We start from the raw sequence: 15960 nt of genomic DNA, 5'->3' as shown, positions 1-15960 counted from the left end.
GCGGGGGGGGGGGGGGCAATGGGGGGCAACCAGGCGGGCAGGGGGGGCAGTGAGGGGCGACCAGGCTGGTGGGGGGCAATTGGGGATGAGCAGGCCGGCAGGGGGGGCAGTTGGGGGTGATCAGGCTGGTGGCAGGGAGGCAGTTGGGGGAGAGCAGGCCGGCGTGGGGCAGCAGTTGGGGGCAAGCAGGCCAGCATGCAGAGTGGTTAGGGGTAATCAGGCAGGCAGGCAGGTGAGCGATTAGGAGCCAGTCCCAGATTGTGGCCGGCAGGGGGGGCAGTTGGGGGTGATCAGGCTGGTGGCAGGGAGGCAGTTGGGGGAGAGCAGGCCGGCGTGGGGGGGCAGTTGGGGGCAAGCAGGCCAGCATGCAGAGTGGTTAGGGGTAATCAGGCAGGCAGGCAGGTGAGCGATTAGGAGCCAGCAGTCCCAGATTGTGAGAGGGATCCCAGATTGGAGAGGGTGCAGGCCGGGCTGAGGGACACCCCCTGCCCCCCGCATGAATTTCGTGCACCGGGCCGCTAGTAATAGATAAAAATGTGAGAAGGGAAACAACCCTGCCATGCAGAAAGATGAGCACACAGTGTTGCTTCCAAGCAGAGGAATTTGTTTGGGGCTAGATTTCAGGCATTTGTTTGTCTTTATCCAATAATAGTAGAAATTCTATTCATTCTAAAACCTTTTATAATATCACTTATGTCAGCTGAGTGATATTAGTGATTGATGAGGCATGGAATGCACACAAACATAATACTTTTGAAGCCTAGAGTGTGCCTTTGTTTTATTATTGTTTGAGAATGAAATGTATGCAGTGTTTTGTAAAAACATATGGGATAGGAATTTAATTTGGCTGCAAGTGAAAAACCTCATATAATTCCTTAAATACACATAAAAGTGGTGAAATTAACTTATAAAGGGTTGAGTCTAATGTAGAATTCCCCTGTGGATAAAATAAAGTTCCACTGTACTTTGAGCATGGGCTACAGTTGAACCTTGAGAAAGTAATTTTCTTAGAAATGTGTTTTTGTCCTCACCGAATTTGTGCTTACACTCATTTGAGTGCCCAATTATGTCTTGGAGCATGGCCAAGATGTCAGTTTTGAATCTTTTCTGGTGGGGTTTTAAAGTAAACAAAAACAAAGTCGTGTGTTTTCAGTAATGTTCAACTTGGAGAAAGAGGACAGTCATTCATTCTCTTTAACTGTGGAGAAGGAAAACAATGGTCAGTACCATCCTCACGGTAAAGGCCCCTTGCTTGGAAGTTGGTCACAGTAACATTATAATGCTTCTTTTGTATCATGTAAGTAAAAAATAGGTGATTAGAAGTAGTAACATTCTATTCTGTTTTTCTACAAATTAAAAAACATTTTAAATGGTTTGAAGGAGGATTCTGCTCTTATTTTTTCTTTAGAGAAAGGAATTTTAATCTTGGAAAATTATAGGGACACTTTGAGTTACTAATTTGAGAGATCCTGTTTGAATTGGTCCTAATAGGGCCAATCAGAATACAAACAAATGACCATTTCTTTGTAAAATATGAAAGTTAGGACTTCCTAGCTGCTGCTGAGATTTTATTTATACTCACATTAAATTTCTAACATAAATTATAGCTTGACTTAAGTTTTGCTATAACCTTAGATAATTTCTTGTGTCAACTTAAAAAGTATGTAAGCTTATGATTTCTAGAATCATGATGATGATTTTTTCCTGTTAATATCCTCTACTTATTCATCAGTTCACTAACTAATATAACTGGATAATTAAATTTGTAGGAAGTTGGAAGACTTTAGAATAGAGAAAGGTGAAGAGGAAAGAAATCTTTATGTAATTGGAAGAAAAAAGAAGACTCTTCAGTTCTCACAAAAGGTAACCTAAATTCTATTTTTCTTAGGAATAAGCAAATTAGAAATTGAACTAAAATTTGTTTTCTTTTCATCACTGAGAATATTAGTAATTTTCACCTGAAATAGAATAATATATTTTGCTTAAAGCCTTCTATTTGGGATTTAAAATAGTAGACATAAGGCTGTACAGCTGTTAGGAAAGAGGAATAGTGTAAAAATTTGAGGAAAGTAGCCTAATGCCTAATACTGTTAACAGATTCTAGAAGATTATTGTCTAATGACCACTCAGACCAAGAACTAGAACATTACCAACCCATCAAAAACGTTTTGTGTCCATCCCCAATCACTACACTCTCTTTTCTTCCACAGAGAACCAACCGTCTTACTTCTAAAACTATTTCTGAAGTTTACCCAAATCATGCATTTATAAAAATTTTAGATGTTACAATGGTTTGTGACCCTCCAAACTCAAGAAAATCTTATTTCTTAGTACAGCGGTTCTCAACCTGTAGGTCACGACCCCTTTGGCGGTCGAACGACCCTTTCACAGGGGTCGCCTAAGACCATCCTGCATATCAGATATTTACATTACGATTCATAACAGTAGCAACATAATAGTTATGAAGTAGCAACAAAAATAATTTTATGGTTGGGTCACAACATGAGGAACTGTATTTAAAGGGCCAGAAGTTTGAGAACAACTGCCTTAGTATTTAATTTCTTTATTTGGAGTTTCTTGGACATTATATGAATAGCATTAACATTGAGTTCATGGAAGATACACAAAATGTAAGATTAGTGCTACAAAACTGGTGAAAATGATTGTGTGTTTGTAGGATTTTCCCAGAATTGATCATAAGGATGGGCTTACTGTCTAGTTCTTCATAGCCTTGTTAGGTATATAATGCCCTTCAGCTGATTTAAAAAAATGATTTTATTAAATTTTTTAAGAGAGGTAAGGAGAGGGAGAGAAACATCAATGTGAGAGCAGAACATTGATTGCCTGCCTCATGCACGCCCCCTACCAGGATCGAGCCTGCAACCCGGGTATGTGCCCTGCCAAGGAATTGAACCATTAGCCATTTGGAGCCAGATGACCCCCAACCCATTGAGCCACACCAGCCAGAGCTCAAACTGATTTAAAATTTTTTTTTTTTTTTTTTTTTTACAGATTACTTGTTTTTCTGAGTGGTAGATTTGACCCAACAGTGTTTGACATTATCAGTTATGAAACTCAATACGAGTTTTTGCTTTAACAAAAAATAGTACTGACAAATTAAGGAAAATGTAATTCATTTTAAAATCAGCCAATGATATGTTGAAGTGATAATACACACTATTGATTATCAAACAGAAGGAACTATATGCAAATTTATTTGTATATTAATTCAAGGAATATATGCTTTTATTATGTGATTTCACATATGACTTTGGTGTTTGAGGAATATAGCTTGCCCCTCTCCCTTGCCCACCAGCATCACCTCCACTTCCCCACCCTCTCCCCTACCCTCACCCCATCCCCTTAAAATACAATGTAGCCCTGATTGAGCTGGTCCTGTGTACCGAAAGGTGGTCAATTCTATTCCAGTTGGGCACATACCTGGGTTGCGGGTTTCTTCCATTCTTGGCTGAGCATGTACCCAAAGGGAACTGATTCTTGTTTCTCTCTCACATTGATGTCTTTCTCCCTCCTGCCCTTCCTCCCTCTAAGCATGCCCTTAAGTGAGGATTAAAAAATATTAAAAAAATACAATCTGTTTTATTTGGCCTATTTAAAATCTTTTTTTGTTTATTGATGAGAGAGAGACATCTACTTGTTGTTCCACTTATGTCTTCATTGGTTGCCTCTTGTACATACCCTGACTGGGGATTGGACCTTGGCCTATAGGGACCACACCCTTACCAGTGGAGCAAACTGGCCAGGGCCATTATTTGGCTGATTTTTGAAGATATTTTTGTTTTGATAAAAATATATTTTAAAAATTCAAGCAGAATTGAAAAGTGCTGACAACAAATCATCCAAAAATTTAAGAAATGTGTCACTATGTGCATACAAAGGATTATCTGAAATAATCCTCAAATATTAACCCTAGTTATGTCCAGGGTTTAAATCTTCTCACTTATAAAATACATATTTTTAAAGTGATAAACTTTTTGGGTTATTTCATTCATGGTCAATTGACTTATAGTTTTATTTGGAAAAGGCTGATCTAATGTGCCTAATTTAGCCATGTCTTCCAAGTATCTTTTTTTTTCCTTCCAAGTATCTTAAAAGTAAAAATACCAAGGTTGATTTAATAGCAGATGGCCAAAATAAAAATAATTAAGGAATATATATATACATATATATATATATTTTCAGGAATATTTTCTTTTATATTTCAACTATTATTATTGGCCTGAAATACTTTTGGGAATTTGATAGAATGCCTATTTTGTTGAAATTGTATTTATTCAGATATTGATTTTCATCTCTATGTTTCTTTTATGTTTCAGTCAGATTCGGTAGTTTTGATGTCACCGTTTAGGCAGAGGACATGTAGACGTAAATATCCAAATTATGGCAGAAGAAATGTTGGACAGATTGAGTTGTCTTCTGGAAATGAGTCTTCAAGCTCTATAAGACATGTGAGTTTGTAACTTTAAAATATATAAAATAATCTTAAATAAATGTCCAATGTCTCACTTTGACTGTACCCTGAAATATGTGAAAATACAGTATTCTGTAGAGGTTAAAATGAAATTTCACATTTTGAGTTTTAACAAAAATGATGCACAGAGAATGAAAAGACAAACCACAAAATTGGAGAAAATATCTGTAAAACTCATACCTGATAAAAGACTTGCATTCAAAATATACCACGAGTTAAAACTCATCAATAAGGAAACTCAATTTAAAACTTGGCATAAGATCTAACAGCCCATCAAAAAAAGTATTCAGATGGCAAATATGGCATTAAGGAATTGGAAGTGAAACTGATGAGATACCAGTTCATACCTATTACAGTGGTTTAAGTCCAAAACACTGAGAATATTTACACAACTTTTCATTAACTTCACTCAGAGATCAAGGTTTTTATTTTATTTCCCCCCATGAATCAGACTTCCTGTGATCAAAGTGAAGCTTCTTGTTCTTCCGAAGAAGAAGAATGGAAAAGTGATAGAAGAAGTGAAAGTGATAGTGAAAGTTCAAGGTATCTGATTTTGTTTTTGATCTTTAAAGCGTTTTAGTCATAGAACTGTATTTGAATGGCATTCAAGATGGAAGAGCTTGCAACTATGGAACAGTTAACATTGAGTTCTTAATACATGTAAAAGGAGAAGAAAACTGGATTAACAGCTGTTGCTGTGGAAAATACTTTGGGCATTTTTATTTGACTATAAATATTTGAGCTAGGAGTGTAAAACACGTTTACTGAAAACATCTAGTTAGTCTTGGGCTGCATTAGTACAGCCCTGGCTGGGTAGTTCAGTTGGTTGGAGTATTGTCCCAACCAAACCAAAAAAGGTTGCAGTTTGATTCTTGGTCAGAGCACATACCTAGGTTGCAGGTTCAATCCCTGGTTGGGATGTGTGTGGGAGGCAAGAGATCAGTTTCTCTTTCTCATTGATGTTTCTCCCCCCCACCCATCTCTCTCTCTCAAATCTATAGAAACATGTCCTCAGGGGAGGATTAAATAGCAAAAAACAACCCCATTATTAAATTCATTATGTTTTGTTTAGTTTTGTTATCCAGATTTCAGATGTTAACATCTGTTCCTCATCTTGGTAAATGTCACCTTTGTCTTGACAGATGCTTTAAGCCATAACCTGGACATAATTCTCTCTTCAAAATGTATCCATCACAAGTCCAGAAAATTTCCTTCTAAATATGATTCAAATCTTATTTTTGTTTCTACTTATAGTATGCTGGTCCAGAACACCATACTATACTGCCTGCTTCCTTTCTTGTCTTCTTTTATTTCATTACTAGAGGGACGATGCACAAAATTTGTGCAAGGGGCTGTCCCCTTGCAGCCCTGGCTTCGTGGCATCGTTCGTTCAGAAGGTCTTCTGACAGTTCTGCTGTTCGGCTGTCTCGTCTAATTAGCATATTATGCTTTTATTATTATAGATGATTAAGAAAAGCTGGAGTGATTTTTAGAACACTTGTCTACTCTTAAAAACAATTTTTTAAAATTTCTGGCAAAATTTACCTAACATAAAATTTACCATTTTTAACTGTACAGTTCAATAGGGTTAAGTACATTCACAGTGTTGTGCAACCAATCTCCAGAACTCTTTCATCTTGTAAAACGTGTATCTGTTAAACAACAATTCTCTGTTTTACCCCCAGCCCCTGGCAACCACCATTTTCCTTTCTCTTTCTATATTTATTGTCTTTTACTTCAGCTTTTCTTGAATTTTATCATGCAAATGCTCTTAAATTTTTTTGAACAGCTCTTTTTATAATAAAAAGCTTTTAGATTTTGTGTGTTTGTGTGAGTGTGCATTATTGAGCCTGAGAGGTAAGTAGTTGGCCAATGATGGTTCCAGTAGAGGCCTTTATGTGTTTGCTTAAGCTTGTGGTAGGCTGTCGGTTAGTATTCTGTCTAGTTTCCTGTTTGACTCTTTTTTGTAAGGATATTTTTCCATTGCTTTTAGATACAGTGGAAAGTGGGGCGGGAGGAGAGAGAGAGAAAGAAACATCAATTGGTTGTCTTTTGCATGTGCCCTGACACTGGGGCTGGGGAAAGAACCTGCAATCCAGATGCATGACCTTGACTGGGAATCGTACCTGAAACCCTTGGGTGCTAGGGCTGACACACTAACCACTGAGCCACCGTGAAGGGCCCATTTGACTTTGCTTTTTTTTTCTTATTATTAAATATATCTTTATTGATTTCAGAGAGGAAGGGAGAGGGAGAGAGAGGTAGAAACATCAATGATGAGAGAAAATCATTGATCGGCTGCCTCCTGCACACCCCCTATGAGGGATCAAGCCCGGCAACCCAGGCATGTGCCCTTGACCAGAATCGAACCCGTGACTCTTCAGTCCACAGGCTGACACTCTGTCCACTGAGCCAAACCGGCTAGGACTTGACTCTGCTTTTGCTTCTGGATGGGCTAGGACTGGTATCTCTCTTGGATCTTGTGTCATATCTAAGAAAGTCCCTCTCTTGGCAAGAAGCATGGCTGTGCTTTCCTTGGGCTTCTCAGTGTATTCACGAATGGTTTGTCATTCTAATGAAAATTTCTAGTCTATTTTAGAGTCTGCTCTAACTTGGGCGGGGCGTGCTACCTATGGTTCTGTGTGACCTCTACTGTTTTCATAACTATATTTTTTAGAAGGGGAATTGTTAGTTTGCTCTAGATGTTGTCTTCCATGAGGTCTCATCTATATTATACTTTAAAAAATTTCCTCAGGCTTACATTCTTTTCTAATTCCCCGAGTCGGTGAAGGTTTCTCTCTCTCTCATGATCTTTGGTCATTTCCGTATTCATTGATGGAGAGGACGGGTTGTTCAAGTTGAAGCTTCCTGGGGTCTGTCTTTTCCTCTTCCTCCTCTCTCCTTCTAAGGTTATATTAATAATTTGCTATGGGGGCCTATATTCTGGTTCCAAAGAACTTAAAATGTGTTCCTTTTCTAGTGACTCTTCATCTCGATATTCTGATTGGACAGCTGATGCAGGCATCAATTTGCAGCCCCCTTTACGAACTTCATCTCGTCGGCGTATTACTCGGTTTTGTAGTAGTTCAGAGGATGAAGTGTCTACTGAGAATGTATCTCCTCCAAAAAGGAGACGAAAGCGAAAGAAAGAAAATAAGCCTAAAAAAGAGGTAAGAAAAATATGTCTTTAGAAATAACATCTTATGTACAGTTTATAGAGGTGTTTCTGTCCACATTTAAAATTAGAAATCTTTTTAAAATTGAAGCCTTTATTTTTATTGACAGTGTTATGTCATCTGAAAGTAAATGTAAAATGCAAACTTATTTTTGGAAAAGCTATTTTATTATTAAAACTTCCCTTTCTAATCTGCTCTGGGTTGGACTTGGGACTTAAGCCTTTCTAAATCTGAAACTTAAAGGGAGAGTTCTGTTTCTCTCAGGATCCAAAACTAACACTTTTTTTCCTATTAATTTCAATACTGGAAATATACTTCAAGGTATTTTAAGGCATTTTCTCTTGTGTTGCCTGTGATTGCTATGCTCTATCTTCATAGTTGTTTCCTAATTATAATATCCCTTGATCTTATATGTACAGTGCATGTGCTCTTATTGTGCAGGTAGCTCTCAATATTTAAAGATGCCATGTCTTTGTACTGGTTATCTGTTGCCCTATAACATGTCATCCTGAAACTTAGCTGCATAAAATAGGAAACATGTATTATATCATGTTTTGATGGGTCAGGAATTTGGGAGCTGATTAGGTAGGGGGTTTGGACTCATGAGGTTGCCTCATCATGTTGGTTGAGGTTGCCTTGTCTGAAGGCTTGATTGGGACTAGATGATCATCTTTGAAGCTCGTTCATGGGGCAGTTGGCTGGAAACTTCAGTTCCCACCGTACGAGCCTCTCCATAGGGCTGCTTGAGTGTCTTCAGTGATGCAGAAGCGTAAGCAAAGGTTACGCCCGGATGCCTTTTATTACTAGTCTTAAAGTCAAACATTGTCACTCGGCTTTATTTTGTTTGTTAGAAGCAAGGTGAGCTCATACTCAAACGGAGGATACTTTGGAGAGTACGAGGATCAAAGAATTTGTGGTCATATTTTAAAATTGCCAGTCCTTACCTGGAACCCACTGACATCCATTTTCCAGCCCACCTGACATCTGACTAATAACCATCTTAGACCAATCCTAGGGCTAAGAATGCAGAACTGATTCTTCTCAATGATGTACGTTTACTGTAAGAACTCTTAGCTTTTCCTTCTTCTTCGGAACACTCTGGGTATTGCCTAGTTGTGTTTTCATAACCCTAAGACCCTTGAATAAATCTTTATCATTTATTTCTAAAAAAATAAAAAGATAAAATAAAATTGCCAGTCTTAAAACCACAGGCGATTGCCTTTGGTGATTAGTCTGCGGTGAAATTCATACTGGTGTCTCAGGCAGAGCAGGCTTTGTAGTGAAGAGGATTTAGGTTGGAAATTAGCCCCCTTGCATAGGATATACTAGTGGTCAGCAAACTGCGGCCCCTTGAGTGTGGCTCTTCCACAAAATACCACGTGCGGGCGCGCACGTACAGTGCGATTGAAACTTAGTGGCCACACTCAAGGGGCCAAAGAGCCGCATGTGGCTCTCGAGCCGCAGTTTGCTGACCACTGGGATATACAATGTTATGAAGAACGTTAAAATGAAGAGATTCTAGGAAAGTGCCAGGTAGATCTAGAATGCAAACTAGTGCTATGTTCCTGTGTGTGTTCAGGAACCAATATGCATGATGTTTAAAAACTAATTATTAGGTGACATGAAGTAAGTAGTCATTCTGAATGGTGACATTTATTTTTCAATCGAAGAGTGCATGCTGCTCCTTTTTCTTTTACCAAGCTCTGTTTTCTTCCCCTTGGCAGAATTTGCAGAGAATGTCTCCGGCAGAGCTCGCAAATACGGAAGATTTATATGAATTTCATCCTCCAGTTTGGATAACTGACACCACACTTCGAAAATCTCCATTTGTTCCACAAATGGGCGACGAGGTGAGAGTAATAAAAGTTAAAAATATGGATATGGAACATAAAACATTAATGTTACTCTTAAGTTTTTATTTGTTACTTTTCAATGTATCCTTTTTGTAGGTTATATATTTTCGACAGGGTCATGAAGCTTATATTGAGGCTGTCAGAAGAAATGACATTTATGAACTGAACCCGAACAAGGAGCCATGGAGAAAAATGGATCTTAGGGTAAGATAATAGTGTTAGCATTTAGCACATTTATAATTATATTACGTAGCCCATTACAAAACCTGGAGGCATATTTCATTATTTTCTTTCCATTTATTTCCTACTTGAAAACATTTCTGCTGTTACATATAAGCCTTAAGATCTAGTAGGAAGACTTAGGTTTATCAGTGGGCAGTCTTCATATATTGTTGATTGACATGTAAAATTATAAGAAAGGCAGTTTTACAATATATATCAGTAATCTTAAAATGTGCATACCCAGGACAGATTTTAAAAAGCAGTGCAAATTTCTTTTTTAATATTTTTTTAATTAATTTCAGAGAGGAAGGGAGAGGGAGAGATAGAAACATCAATGACGAGAGGGAATCATTGATTGGCTGCCTTCAAGCAGTGCAAGTTTCAAAAGAAGAAATACAAATGGGAAAAAGGCTTAACTTTGTGCATAATTTAGAAAAACTTAAGCTTCCCTGTACCGAAACAGTTGTCATTCTCATAGTTGAGATGGCCTCTAAGTGACTACCATATGGGTAGTTTATACAAAGTGGATACGCTAGACAAAGGGATGACTCTAGTCCCCAGTGGGGCAGCACAAAATTTCATCATGCTACTCAGAATGGCCCACAATGTAAAACTTACAAACTGTTTATTTCTGGAATTTTCCATTTGGACCATGGTTGACCACAGATAACTAAAACAGCAGAAAGGAAACCAAGAATGAGGGGGGGGGGATTATTGTATTTTCTTTATTTTTTAATTGTTTTATTGCTTAAAGTATTACAAAGAGTATTACATATGTCTCCTTTTTTTCCCGCCCTTGACAATCCCCTGGCCTCCCCTACCCCCCAGTGTCTTATGTCCATTGGTTATGCTTATATGCATGCATACAAGTCCTTCAGTTGATCTCTTACCCTCCTCACCTGCCCCCCAACCCTCCCCGGCCTTCCCGCTGTAGTTTGACAGTCTGTTTGAGGCTGCTCTGCCTCTGTATCTATTTTTGTTCATAAGTTTATAATGGTCTTTATTACCCATAAATGAGTGAGATCATGTGGTATTTTTCCTTCATTGACTGGCTTATTTCACTTAGCATAATGCTCTCCAGTTCCATCCATGCTGTTGCAAATGGCAAGAATTCCTTCTTTTTTTTACAGCAGCATAGTATTCCATCGTGTAGATGTACCACAGTTTTCTAATCCATTCATCTACTGATGGGCACTTAGGCCGTTTCCAGATCTTAGCTCTGGTGAATTGTGCTGCTATGAACATAGGGGTGCATATATCCTTTCTGATTGGTGTTTCTGTTTTCTTGGGATATATTCCTAGAAGTGGGATCACAGGGGATTATTGTATTTTCTAAAGTGAATATACTCCTTACATTAGTAACCGTATTAAATGTTTATCTTCAAAAAGATGCGAAGATTAATTTTAGCAAAAATAATTGTAATTAATAGTCACTTAAACTGGTCTGCTAAATTGTGAGTTGGAAGCCTAAATTGTGAGTTGATTAAATTTTGCAATATGTGGAGAATTAGAGTCTTGAGGAATTGATATTTATTTATTGTTTTTAAATCTGTTGAAGGATCAAGAATTGGTCAAAATAGTTGGAATACGATATGAGGTTGGACCCCCTACACTCTGTTGCCTCAAACTAGCATTTATAGATCCTGCAAACGGAAAACTTATGGACAAATCTTTCTCTATTAGGTACGTGTTATTTTTTATGGAATTATTTAAGTTTAGATTTTCTCTAAAATAAAAAAACAAATTTAGATTTTTTTCTCTTGCTGGTTAGCATGCTCTTTCCATTTAGCTGCAGTGTAAATAGTAGAGCACTGTGGACAGCCTAAGATGTGGGTTTAAGTTCCGATAGATGGGAACCCACTAGAAATAAAAATAATTTTATAAACTTGTGAATGGTAGCCATTAGCTACATGTGGCCATTCAGCACTGGAAATGTGGCTGATCAGAATAGAGTGTGACATAAGTATACACATTGAATTTTGAAAACTTCGTGTGAAGAAAAAGAATGTAAAATACCATTATTTTGTATTGACTGCATGGTGAAACAATATTAGGATATACTTGGTTAAATATAATACACTATTAAAATTTAAGTTCACTGGTTTCTTTTTATTTTTTAATAAGGCTAGTCAAAGTTTAAAAATTACATATGCGGTTCCCATTGTATTTATTTTGGACAGTGTTGCTCTAAACTACAACCTGCTACCCAAGGAGTTTAATAATCTTATTTTTGTTTAGATATCATGATATGCCAGATGTTATTGACTTTCTTGTGTTGCGTCAATTTTATGATGAAGCAAGACAGAGGAATTGGCAGTCTTGTAAGTCTATCCTTAACTGAATTCATATATATCCTTTAATGGGTGGATGCAAACTTATAAATTCTGCAAAGAAACATAAGTGACTTATAAGTTTATTTTGCTTAGAGGCTTGGTGCTTACTACTACTTAGTGGACTTTTTAGCCAAACAACATTTCTTATGACATGTGATGTTTTGAAGGGATATTTCTCATTGAGTAGACTAGAGTAGACCTTTTATTTCCTTTCAGACTTCCCCATACTGCATTATTTCTAATTATATTTAACATGGCTCTGGTTAATTCACAAAATTATCATACATAAAATAATAAGAAAGTTGAAAAATAATGCAGACTTTACACAGGTAATGTCTGGCACACAATATTCTACCTTAGATGTCATGTCAAGTCAGACTTAAATAGGCTGACTTGAGGAAACCATTTTTAAAAATTAAAAAGCTTATGTTACACTTAATGCTTTATAATCATGAGGTATATGGGTGGACAGAAAAAATAAAATCACCTCGGCATGGGCTCTAACTTAAATGTGGTTTTTATGGTGGCCATTGAAGGTGGGCTGATGGGCTTACTTGCTTAGGTCCTTAATTTGTGTAGATCATTAATCTCTTCAGGACATAATTGATGTTGGTAATTAGGCCTTAGCACCTGTAGTGCCTGTTTTACAGGTGTACAGACAGTATTACTTTTAATTATGCACTGTTATCTTGGGAAGCTCATATTGACAATCACTTAGAATAACTTTTTCTGCTATTGTTAGTTTTGGTCTCTTACTAGAAATATTTTTTACCCAGGCTGTGTCTTTTGGTGTACACATTCATAAAGGATGTTAAGACCTCAGAAACTATAAACAGACACTTTGCAGATAAATTTTAAGTCACCTGTACTGAAACAAAAGATTGTCAGAGTGTTGCTGTTCTTAGTAAACTATTTTTACCAGTAATGTCAAACAAGGAATCAAGATTATTTTGGAACTAGAGGTAAAGGAAATTTTTTTGAAGAAAAACATCTAGCCATACATAGACAAGAGACAGCTAGAATATGTGGGTGTTAAGTCATACAGCCAAGTCCTAAAGAGCTTAAAGTATCTTATCTGTTAATGTTTTTTCAACCCCCATCACGTGTAAGTCAGAAGCTCTTATTTTGTTCTGCCAACATGTCTTTTCAAAAATATTTTTAAACTTCATTTTCTACAGCTAAACTGTATAGATGGATTCCTAATTGCCTCTTATAATTTAGTGGGTTTTGTTTTGTTTTTGTGGTTGAGAAATTATTGTAGCAGATATTCTATACTAATTAATTCATTTTTGCTTCCCCATCAAATCTTAACCTATTCTCCTGAAGTTTGAGCTGTGCTATTAGAGGATTTTGCTTGTTTCTGTTTAAACTGAGTTGAGAATTTTACTTAGCAGAAGTTTACCCTCACCATGAATAGCCCAAAAAGGTTTATTTCAAAATTCTTAATGGAGATCCAAGATGGCAGAAGAGTAGGTGGAAGTTACACTCACCTTCTCCCAGGACAAACTTGAAATTACAACTAGGAAATAATTTATAAGTATGTATTTAATACTAGAGGCCTGGTGCATGAAGCACGGGGTAGGGGTTGGGGTCCCTCAGCCAGGCCTGTGCCCTTTTGCAGTCCTGGAGTCCTTGGGGAATGTCCAACTGACAGAGCGGGCATAAGCTGGCAGTCGGATATTCTTTGGCAGTTGGATATCCTTAGTGCTGCCGTGGAGGTGGAAGAGGCTCCCGCCACTGCTGTTGTGCTGTGCTCTCCAGCTATTAGCCTGGCTTCTGGCTGAGTGGTGCTTCCCCTGAGGGAGTGCACTGACCACCAGGGGGCAGCTCCTGCAGTGAGCGTCTGCCCTCTGGTGGTCAGTGTGCATCATAGTGACCAGTTGTTCCTCTGTTTTGCATATTACCCTTTTATTATATAGGATTATTATATAGGATAGGATACTTACTACACAAGTGTTTATTGATAGTATACATTGTTGTAAGAGATTTTTGAATTTTGTTAAACTTTCTTCTTTGTTTCATGTGAATGTAACAATTTATTTTGGAGTGGGTGTTTGGATTCACTAAACAATAGAACCTAGTCATAAACCATTTTAGCCTATTACGTTGTACTAGAGGCCCGGTACACGAAAATTCGTGCACTCTGGCGGGGGGGGGGGGGGTCCCTCAGCCCGGTCTGTACCCTCTCACAATCCGGAGCCCCTCCGGTAGAGTCCCTAGGACTGGCCTGAGATCAGGGCCTATCGGGGCTTTCCTTCCCCCGGCTGCAGGCAGCTGGCCCTACCCCTGCCACTGCTTGCCATCTGTGCAGCGCTGCCCCCCCTCCCCTGCCACTGGTGGCCTCCCTCTACAGGTGACGGGCTGGAGTGCAATGGCTTGGGGGCAAAGCCAGCCCAGCGAGGGGCTATCTGCCTACCTGATTGCCCCTAACCAGTGGCCTGCCTACCTGATCACCCCTAACCGCTGGTTTGCTTGCCTGATCACCCCTAACCACTCTGCCTGCCTGCCTGATGGCCCCTAACGACTCTGCCTACCTGATCTCCCCTAACCACTGGTCTGCCTGCCTGATTACCCCTAACCACTCTGCCTGCCTACCTGATCACCCCTAACCGCTAGTCTGCCTACCTGTTCGCCCCTAACCACTTGCCTGCCTGCCTGATTGCCCCTAACCACTTGCTTGGGGGCAGGGCCAACCCAGCGAGGGGCCATCTGCCTACCTGATCAACCCTAACCGATGGCCTGCCTACCTGATTGCCCCTAACCACTGGTCTGCCTACCTGAACACCCCTAACCACTCTGCCTGCCTGTCTAATTGTCCCTAACTGCTTGCTTGGGGGTGGGCCGTGGTGGTCTGGTCTCTGGTTGTTCGGTCGTGACGCCTCTGGCCTTTTATTATATAGGATGGTTATGTACCTTCATTAAATTGCTGAGTGTAATCTTTTTTACATCTGTTTTATCACTGAAGATTGCTGGGAAGTGGGGACAGATGGCTAATTCTAACATAAAAAATGCTTTGATTACATTATCTTTACTGAAATCTTTATCATGTGATATTTCATAAATAAAAATGTTAGTATTGCAAACTGGTGTCTCAGACTGGGTCATATCTCTTCTAGGTGACAGATTCCGTTCTATCATTGATGATGCCTGGTGGTTTGGAACAGTGCTAAGTCAAGAGCCCTATCAGCCACAGTACCCTGATAGTCATTTCCAGTGTTACATTGTTAGGTCTGTATGCAGATGAAAATGAATCATCTATAAACATTTGTTCACTGTGGTAGGTTGTTGTATGAACAAGTAATACATTTCAGGTTAAAAAAAACCCCACAATTTTAATCTGTCATTAAGTCCTATCAGTCTCACCTCTACAGTGTCTCTTTCGCATGCCCCTGTCATTTCCTATTCGCTACTAACCCTGGTAGTGCAGTCTCTGCTTGCTTTCCTGGGACCTTTTCTGTAGCTTCTTAATATTTTCTCCACCTTGATCCTGACATTGCAGGATCATAGTCCAGGAACACATATTACGTCATTTCCTTTGTTCAAAAATATCTTTTCTGCCTTTCCATGGGCTGTGGAATAAAGTCCACATTCTGAAGCGTCACATTCAAGACCTTCACACCGTGTTTGAGTTTTTCTTCACTAACCTGGCACAGGCCACACAAGACTTCTGGTTTTTACCTTGAACCCGCCATCCACTTTTACACTTAATTCTTATCATGTATCCTTCTAAACATTTTTTACTGTTAGTATTTAAACTTACTGCTACATTGCAGTTAATTTTTACATTTTCTATCTTCCTGTCTACTCTTGTAGTGGATACCTACTTATTAGCAACATGTTGACTTTAGGAAAGGTTAACCAGACTTTTCTTTTGGTACTAACAG

The 15960-nt window shown here is 38.7% G+C and overlaps 1 protein-coding gene across 1 annotated transcript in view; it reads left to right on the top strand.

The window, feature by feature from the left end:
• Positions 1–15960, top strand: part of BRWD1 (bromodomain and WD repeat domain containing 1) — a gene marked incomplete at its 5' end in the record, with an annotated part of 91899 nt that overhangs the window by 40461 nt on the left and 35478 nt on the right. The window contains 9 exons of the mRNA XM_005859729.2: positions 1770–1863; positions 4338–4469; positions 4944–5035; positions 7473–7662; positions 9393–9518; positions 9618–9725; positions 11302–11426; positions 11982–12064; positions 15193–15304. Coding sequence (XP_005859791.2) covers positions 1770–1863; positions 4338–4469; positions 4944–5035; positions 7473–7662; positions 9393–9518; positions 9618–9725; positions 11302–11426; positions 11982–12064; positions 15193–15304 — 1062 coding nt within the window. The remainder of the gene's footprint in view (positions 1–1769; positions 1864–4337; positions 4470–4943; positions 5036–7472; positions 7663–9392; positions 9519–9617; positions 9726–11301; positions 11427–11981; positions 12065–15192; positions 15305–15960) is intronic.

The sequence above is a fragment of the Myotis brandtii genome, unplaced genomic scaffold (genome assembly GCF_000412655.1).
Source record: "Myotis brandtii unplaced genomic scaffold, ASM41265v1 scaffold1297, whole genome shotgun sequence".
NCBI classification, from domain to species: domain Eukaryota; kingdom Metazoa; phylum Chordata; class Mammalia; order Chiroptera; family Vespertilionidae; genus Myotis; species Myotis brandtii.
Note: the sequence above shows the minus strand (reverse complement) of the source record. Positions and strands in the feature narration are given on the sequence as shown.